The 8,988-nt window shown below is 51.0% G+C and overlaps 1 protein-coding gene across 1 annotated transcript; it reads left to right on the top strand.

Moving 5' to 3' along the window:
- Window positions 1-940: 940 nt before the first annotated feature.
- On the top strand, window positions 941-2,684 carry SLC31A1 (solute carrier family 31 (copper transporter), member 1). The gene is made up of 3 exons (XM_009076175.1): window positions 941-1,010; window positions 1,585-1,753; window positions 2,401-2,684. The coding sequence occupies exons 1-3, from the start codon at window positions 941-943 to the stop codon at window positions 2,600-2,602; spliced, it is 441 nt and encodes a 146-aa protein (XP_009074423.1). The 3' UTR covers window positions 2,603-2,684.
- The last annotated feature ends 6,304 nt before the right edge of the window (window positions 2,685-8,988 follow it).

Raw genomic sequence — 8,988 nt, 5'->3', positions numbered from 1 at the left:
TTCTTTGGTTTATGTGGGTTTTGTTTTAAATGTAAAACACAAGTTCATTAAAGAGAGGGAAGTACTCTCTAAAAGCTGTTTCACAGTAATTTCTGCTCTGGGGGTGATGAGTGCTGATTCTTAGGGATGCTGAAATGAATCATAACTCTGAGCTTCAGCAAATAACCTTAATTAAGCCATGAGGGGAGTTCAAAGAGAGCTTCCTCTTGCTTGGTCAGTCCTTTCCATGTGAAAACACTGTGCAGCTGTGGCCAGGACATGCTGAACTGGATGGGAGGTTTGTATCACCTCAGCTGGCTGTGGGGTTGCTGATGTCTCCCCTTCCCACAGTGCAGGCTCAGGAGGCTTTATCTTCATCCAGAGGAAGATGTGATCCTGCTTTACATATATACTCCTTGTGGCACCTGTGCTTGGGCCTCTGTTTGCCACAGGATGTTAGGAAGTTCCATAGGGAGACAGTAGCCTGCTGGCACAGGGCAGGGTGGGATCAGAGGGCTCAGCTGTACAAGCTTTTACATTGTTCTGAGCTCAGATGAGGTCAAAGTGGGGAGAAGAGAGTGCCCTGTACCCCAGTCCCTGAGAGGATGAGGAGGCAAGGATGAGACATCCCCAGTCCCTGACTGCTGCTGATGCAGAGGAGGAAAGGAGCTCCAAAAGCAAGGAGAAGGCATTTTCTGTAGCAGGGGCTGTGAAGGACAGTGCCTTCTGCCCAGGACTGCCTGCAGGAGCTGAGGCTGGGGCCTGGAGCATCTTAGCCCTGTCCCAGTTGTGTGTGTTACACTGGGTTTACTGGAGAGCTTCTCTGTGTCTGTCTGGTGTCCAACTGAACTGCTCTGAGTTCTTGTCCTGATACAATCTCCTTTGCTAAACCTTGCTGTGAGCTTCATCTCAGATGAGCTGTTGAGGCTCATCTTGGTGTTCTTTATGTTTTGGGCAGGCAATGACTTTCCACTTCAGCTATGAGAATGTGCCATTGCTGTTTTCTGGACTTACAATCAATTCTCCTGGAGGTTAGTAACGCTGTCTTACAATCAATTCTCCTGGAGGTTAGTAACACTTGTCTCGTCCAATCCAAACAAACAAAACCTTTGCAAGTGACTAATGTTTTGGGATTGATATTTTAGGATGAATGTTTCAGGATTGATGTGTCAGGATGAATGTTGCAGAACTGATGTTTCAGGATTGATGTTTCAGGAATTACCTTGTTACTTACACCAAAAATACACAGACACTGTGCTGAGTCTGGTGTAAACGGCATCTGTCAAGTAAAAGGAACAGGGAGATGTTTGTACACTTCAAGAATTTGGTCTTAATAGCAGAAATGATTGCTGGTTTCCCTTCTTGGGTGGAATTGCAGTTATTGTGTGGATGAAATTCCCACTTCCACCTATCCACACAGTTCCAGGCTTCAGCACGACGGTTCCAGCACGACATGGCTGTTTATTGTGTGGATGAAATTCCCACTTCCACTTATCCACACGGTTCCAGGCTGCAGCCTGCACAGCACGACATGGCTGTTCAGTCACCCTGTCTGTCCTGACATGTTTTCTTGCACAGAGACAGTCATGTTTCCTCTTTTATCAGAAATGGCTGGTGCTTTTGTGGCTGTCTTCTTCCTGGCCATGTTTTATGAAGGCCTTAAGATTGCCCGGGAGTGTCTGCTCCGTAAATCCCAAGTCAGCATCCGCTATAACTCCATGCCAGTGCCAGGCCCCAATGGCACAATCCTGATGGAGACACACAAAACCGTTGGGTAAGGATTTCACTTCATTCTAAGGCAGTTCTCTTCAGGTGAAGGTGGGGCAGAAGAGGCTTTATGCAGTATTGATCTCTGAAGAGTGTGTTGGCTCCAGGCTGGGATATTGCTTGGCACTGGAGGACTCTGTGCTTGGCCACAGAGTCCTCAAGAATAGGGGACAAGAGGAGGAAAGATGAGACAAGGAGAGAAAAGAAAGCTGGGGCAAGGAGCCAGATGAGCTTGGGATTTTGTAATGAACACATCTGGGGAGTTCTCAGGAACAGGATTTGGGGTTTATGGCCAGTGACCCTGACAGAAAATACCTCGGACCTTCTGTTGACAGGTAGAAAAACCTCTGAGCAGAATAGAAGCCATTTTGCTTATTGCACGGGGGTAAAACAAGCTTTAAAAAAAGTCTGTTTCTCAGCTAAAAGGTCTGTCCTCCCTGCAAGCTCCATGCTTGCTCTGCTAGCAGGCAACTCTGTGGGGAAAACCACAGCTCCAGGTGCCAGCTGCATGCACAGGTCCCTTTCCAGCCTCTTATTCCCTTCTCTGCCATTCCATACCATCCTAACAGCCTAAGAGCTAAGCTTTGCCTTTGGGGATGTGCCTTTCCCACCTGTCTCATGGTTGCTGACTGTTGTTTGGGTTTGTGTTGTCAGACAGCAGATGCTGAGCTTCCCTCACCTCCTGCAGACTGTGCTGCACATCATCCAGGTGGTGGTCAGCTACTTCCTGATGCTGATCTTCATGACCTACAACGGGTACCTGTGCATCGCCGTGGCAGCAGGCGCAGGCACCGGCTACTTCTTCTTCAGCTGGAAAAAGGCAGTGGTGGTGGATATCACAGAGCACTGCCACTAACCCTGGGGGCTGCCCAGAAGCCTCTCCACCCCACTGCTCCCCTGAAGTGCAGCCATCACAAGGACTGGATCATTCCTAAGCTTGGAGAGAATCATGACGAGGAAAATCACCTGGAGTTCAGCACAGGTTCCTAGCTGGGGTGCAGGGATGTGAGGAGCTGGGGCATGCTGCTCCCCTTGACTCTGCAGAGTCCATGGCAGCCACTCTTGGCCAGGATTTGCTTTGTTCTTAGATGATGTTGTGATTGAAATTAGTTGGCTGACAAGCAATGTAGAAATTCTTCTTTTAAAAAGGAAAACAAACCCATTTTATTTTTCAATTGCAAAATGCTCATCCTTGGGGATTTAATGAACAGTAGGAGAAGATCAAAGTTGCCAATAGAGCCTTTGCGTGTGAATGGATGTTTTAATTTGGTTTTTTTTTCAATGTGTACATAATGCCAGGGGAGGAATGGCCCTGGCATTGTGGCTTTTGGGGCCAATGACACCTTCTGCTGCAGGAGGACTCAGCCTCTGAGGAAGATTTGGTGCTGCACATCAGACACGCTCAGTTTGTCCTGCAAGGGAGGACTCTGACCCAAGTATGTGACCTGTGTGCTCCAGGGGCCGGTCGGACCTGCCCTCCAAGCCCACCAGAGGATGATGAGTGTTGATAATCTGATGTATCCAGCAGCTTTACTCAGCCTCCAGGGAGAACACTGGAGTTTGGCTGCTTTCCCTTCCCAATCATGGAAATACGTGGAGTGGACACACAACAACAGTTGTGTATTTACAGGCAAAAAGCTTCTAATTAAAGCATTGAACCCACAGGTACTTCATGTGGAGCTGCACCTGGATGGACGTAGAGCTAGACTTTGGGGTTACTAAAGCTAGTTCTGTAAATGAGGCAAGAGCTACATAATAATTTCATGACACTGAAGTTAAAGTGACTCCAGAGGGCATTCGTGGATGGAGGTGAAGGGGTAAAACAACCACATTCCTGTAAAGGAGAGATTTGGGGAAGAGGAGAATGAAAACACAGGACTACAGCAGCCTTCAGCCTCTTCTCAGGTGAAATTTGGAACACCTTGAGCTGATTAAAAAGTGTTCCTGACCCAGATGACTCCTCTTTGTCTTAATAATCACACTGTGCCCATGCTGGCTCAGAGGGGCAGGAGCTAGTGCCAGTGGGACACAGGTGTTGTGGTGCAGCACAGAACTTGCTCAGTGCTTGAGCTCTGCACATCTCACAGGCAGCACAGGCTGTGGCATGGGCAGAAACAGCCTCCCAGGTGTGTGGTGCCCAGCACAGGCTTTGGGGGTTGTGGGGAGCAGCTTTGGTTCAGTACTTGGAGATGAAGCTGCTGGTGGTTGTATGGAATGTTGTGCAGAGTGAGGTGCAAAGCTGGAAGCTGCACTCCACTCAGGATGCCCAAGTTGTGCCTGGAACTGGCTGAATGGGAAGATGTTGGGAATTTGAGAGGGGCACTGAGATCAGGCACCCATGAAGACAGGGAATCCTGCTGGGGTGAAAGCCTCTGGGCACACACAGGACCGTTTTTTTCCTGCTGGTGCCTGTTGGCAGCAGCTCTGTGAGGAATACTGACCTTTGGAATGATATTTTTTAGCCCAGGAACCTTACAGGGTGAGATCATCCCTGCATACCTGAGTGCTCCATGGTGCTGGTGCTGCTACCTGAGCACAGAGCCCATCCTCACTCCTGCTGGGGTGAAAGCCTCTGGGCACACACAGGACCGTTTTTTTCCTGCTGGTGCCTGTTGGCAGCAGCTCTGTGAGGAATACTGACCTTTGGAATGATATTTTTTAGCCCAGGAACCTTACAGGGTGAGATCATCCCTGCATACCTGAGTGCTCCATGGTGCTGGTGCTGCTACCTGAGCACAGAGCCCATCCTCACCCCTTGTAAGGAAATTTTTTTGCTGCTACCAGGACTTGAATTGCACCTCCTGAAGTCACCCCTCCCGGGCCAATTCCAGCTATTTATTTGGACATCCTGTTTTCTTTGGACAGTGCAAACAGAGACTAAAAGGAACTGAGTTCAAAGCAGGCTTAGGATCCTAAAGAGCTGCTTTCTGTAGCAAATTTGCAGCTGGGTGAAAGAGGCAAAGTTCTTTTCATGGAAGAGTTCTAGCCACCTCCTGATGAGAGGCAGGAAAAGTGCTTCCCTAGGCTGATCTTTGAAGGGAGTTATGTCAGTGACAGACTGCAGAAGGACCAACTGGTGCCCTCTCTGCACTTGGCATAGAGGTAAAACTGTCCTGTGTCCTCTGAGCAGTGAGAGTGGAAACCTTACCCTTCCCATTCCTGTGAGAGCTGAGAGGAATCTTAGTGTTTGGCAGAGAAACTTGACAATCCCTTCCCATTCCTTGAGATCTGAGAGGAAATTTGAGTGTTAGATCAAGTGCTGGGGGTGGTAGTTGATGGTGTGGAAGGTTTGCACTGCAGGAATCAACCCCTGAAGGAGCTTGGAGCCAACACTGCCATGGAACACTCCTGGAAGGAGCTGGAGCTGTTGCCATTACAGGATGGCTGATCAGGGTATAGTCATGAGTAGCTTTGTGTGGTGACACTTAAATACTTTATATACCTCTTGGTGTGTCTTTCTCTGAAGCAGAACCTGCTTGGCCTGATCTTGCTGTCACCCTTCCATGTATCCAAGTGACCAGACTTGACTGCTCTGATTTGAGTGATCAGAGATGAGTGACTTGGAGATTAGGCATTAACTGTGGCTCTTACAGTGTAAATTTAGTTCTTGTTAGCTTTTCTGCCTCATTCTACATGTAGCACCTGTGCCCTGAATTGTTTCCCCCCAAGGATGAGTATTCTGTCCTCAAAGCCTCATTCTACATGTAGCACCTGTGCCCCGAATTGTTTCCCCCCAAGGATGAGTACTCTGTCCTCAAAAGCTCATCTCCTGCCCACACTCACCCCTGAGAGGGCACACAGCTCTCTGCAGCGTGCAGAGGGAAGTGACACTGCCCTGGCACTCACCTGGGGAGCAGGAACCTGGGCAGGAGTCCTCCAGGTGTCTCCTAAGTGCCCCAGCTGCTTCCACAGCCTGTCCAGGGGTGGTTTGAGCAGTGGGCAGGGCTTGGGTTGGCACTGGGAGCTGCACAGGGACAGGTGTGGAGGGCAGGGGAAGGGAAGCTGTGAAGGGCAGGTGGCTAAGGAGAGCAGGTGGAGGCTCCATCCTCCCTTCTCCTGAGCTCACTGATCCACTGAGGCACAGCTGGGGAGGTGATGTGTCCTGTCTGTGCCTCCCTGCTGCTTTGGCCATACTTTGCTTAGCTCAATGTGACAATCCAGAGAAGCCACTAACCTCCCTGTGTCCCAGCCTGCCCCTTGCCATCAGATGCCACCAGCTGTGTGTTCTCAGCCTGGCTGCAGAGCCCAACCTCCCTGGTAATGGCATCTGGGGGCTGCCTGGGGGCAGCCCCAACCTCTGCTCTCTGTCCTTCGATAACACAGGGAGGTGAAGGCTGTAATGGTTATGAGACTTGAGTAAATCAAACTCCTGTGTCAACACATATGTAGCATGCTTGGGGTGTGATTGCTGTCCTGTGCCTGTCTCTGTCCCCTCATCTTTGTCCCCACACGCTGTGCCTCTGGATTATCCTCGTGCAGGAAGCACAGAGTATCCAGGCTCTGTCCCTCAGCTGGCTTTTGTTGCTTTACTTTGAGTGCCTTTGGAGTGTGTCTGGAGCCAATCCCACCACACCCAGCAGGATTTCTAGTTTTGTTTACAGTGGATTCTCATGTTTGTTTTGACTCTTGCTCTTTGTGGAGGTAACTTTGTCTGATAAGACTGTGAATATCCAGAATCTCCTGTATATAATTAATTAACCAATAAAATAGATTGCATTTTACTGTGCTGGGGGTGTGCTTTGGAAAGAATCCTCAGGGCTGAGCCTGGCTTCACTTGAGAGCTGTGTCCAGTTCTGGCTCCTTGGAGCTCCTGGACTGAGGCCAGGAGGGCTGCAAAGTTGAGGGGACTGGAGCACCTCACTGAGGACAGGCTAAGGGAGTTGGGGCTGTTCAGCCTGAAGAAGAGACACCTGAGACGGAGCTCATCACTGTCATGGAGGTGTCAGAGGATGGATCAGGATCTGCTTGCTGGTGCCCAGCAATAAGACAAAAGGTTCAGGATGATGCTTGGGAAGTTCCACCTGAACATGACAGTGTGGTAAGGCTGTTAAGACATTGGCACAGGTTGCCCAGGGAGGCTGTGGCTGCCCCAACCCTGGCAGTGTTCACAGCCAGGTTGGCTAAAGCCTTGAGCAACCTGCTCTGGTGGGAGGTGTCTCTGCCCAGGGCAGGGGGTTGGGGCTGGATGAGCTCTAAAGTCCATTCCAACACCTTAACATACTATGAAACACACTATAAGGAAGAACTTTACTGTGTGAGTGAAGGTGTCCAGGGAGGGTGTGGAGTCACCCTCCACACGATCCTGAGTGACTGCTCCCTGCCTGAGCAGGAAGGTGGGACTGGGTGACCTCCAGTGGTTCCTTCCAGCCTGTGACTGGCTGAGCTGAGGTGCATGCTGGAAGCTCCTGCTCCTGTTCCCACAGGGAGTGCCACTTTTGTTTGGAAGAGCCCTCACAGCCAGGGAGCAGCTCCCGCCCATCCCTTTTCCTCTGGCCCAACCCTGCTGTGCTGGTGGGATTGGCAGCAGGGCCCCCTATCCCTCTCCAGATCCCTGGGGATGGGAGTGAGGAGCACAGTTCTCTGGGCCACCCCAACCCCAAGCTGTACACCCTGGAGCTGCTGGAATGGGAATGTGGGAGGTCACTGATGTTTGTCCCAGCCCAGAAGCATTTTGGAGGTGTGGGGAGGGATGGAGAGTGGAACTGGTGCCTCCCAGATGTGCCTGCCCTAGGATAGGAGGAGTCCAGGGCAGGAGTTTTAGGAAGCTGTAACAACCTGGATGGTTTGATTTGATGATCTTAAGGGTCTGTTCCAACCTTGACGATTCTGTGAACCTCCTAAGGGAATGCCACAACAGCAGAGCAATCCCTGGGCATTTTATGTAGGGTTAGACAGCAAAAGCAGCTTTGCTCTAGGCCAGGAGGCTGTGCCTCTTTCCAGTTGGAAGAGTTTGAAGTGCATTTCCCCACCCTGACCTGAAATGCTGATGCATCTAAACCACCTGGAGCCTGAATTTAACAAATCCAGTTTGGAGCATTGCTTGGGACACTGCAAAACCAGAACTGGCTGCTGTAGTGGAAGATGGTAGAACACAGCCCTGGACAGGAACAGGGAGAGCCTCCAGCCCCAAATTCCCTATGGATGTGCTGCTGCTGTGACCCTGCTCCTTCCCTGGGCTGCAGGAGCAGCTCCCAAACACCAACAAGCTACTCAGGTTTTACAAGTTGCTCCCCTCAAGTCACCTCGGTAAGTGACACTCCTGCTTTGTGGGGCTCTGCCCCAAATCTCCCCTCCCAGAGCCATGCCTAGGCAGCTGATAGGGGTAAATCCAGGGATGTGCTGGAAGGAATCAACCTGGTTTTGGGCTCTCCGTGTGACACCACGCCTAAGGGAACGTTTGGTGCCCTTTGATCCAAGCAGCAAATAGCCCTGGAGCACCATTCCCAAGGCAGCTGTGGTGCCACTGAGCAAGGCTGAGGAGGCAGAAAGAGGAAATGGAAAGGGAAAACTGCTCAACCAGAAAATAGGGGATATTATCCCACTTCCATGTGCCCAGTACAACATCCAGGCCTGCAGCTGTTTCCTGCTTGGGGCCTAAGCCACACTCAGCTGTGACATGGATTGGGAAACACCTCTGGGGCATGTTTGGGACTGGGTGACTTGATTGACACAGGGAATTCTTTCATTGATACCTCAGGAGAGGATAAAGCAGTGCTTGGGAAGTACGGCCTGTGGCACCTGCTGTCTTTACCCCAAAGCACTAACCAGACACCTCCTAGCACAGGTACCACTGTGTGGGCTGGAGGTCCAGACAGCACATCCTGCAGTGTTTCACCCCCTGGCTGGGCTGAGGTACACACAGCTGCAGGAACACTGGTGCTCCAGCTGTTCTCATCCCTGCCTGCACTATCCTCACAACCCTTTAAAGCACCCCCTGTGATTATTACTATTTTTATTTAAAAAAAAAGACGTGTTTATTTCAGACAAACACTGGTTTTTTTTTGGCCAAGGAACCTTTAGGGATGTATAAAAAATCAGAACAAAAAATAACAACACAGAGAAGGCACAGCCAGGCCTGCCCTTCTCGGGGCTGGGGCTCACGGGGGACCCAGGGCAATCCACCGGAGGGTCTCGTCCGGATCCTACCGGGGATGCCCCGAGGATCTCTCTGGGGGCCCCCCAGGGGTCACGGGGGATCCTGCCGGGGGTCCAGGGCCGATCCCCCCGGGGATCCCGCTGGGG

This window comes from Acanthisitta chloris, unplaced genomic scaffold (genome assembly GCF_000695815.1).
Source record: "Acanthisitta chloris isolate BGI_N310 unplaced genomic scaffold, ASM69581v1 scaffold11856, whole genome shotgun sequence".
Classification (NCBI taxonomy): Eukaryota; Metazoa; Chordata; class Aves; order Passeriformes; family Acanthisittidae; genus Acanthisitta; species Acanthisitta chloris.
This window is presented reverse-complemented; position numbering and strand designations above follow the sequence as displayed.

Excerpts from the sequence above, each read along its gene's own strand:
- SLC31A1 (XM_009076175.1), top strand. The coding sequence starts at position 941 with ATGACTTTCCACTTCAGCTATGAGAATGTGCCATTGCTGTTTTCTGGA. Across the intron at positions 1,011-1,584 it reads TACAATCAATTCTCCTGGAG|AAATGGCTGGTGCTTTTGTG; the intron begins GTTAGTAACGCT and ends CTCTTTTATCAG. Across the intron at positions 1,754-2,400 it reads GAGACACACAAAACCGTTGG|ACAGCAGATGCTGAGCTTCC; the intron begins GTAAGGATTTCA and ends TTGTGTTGTCAG.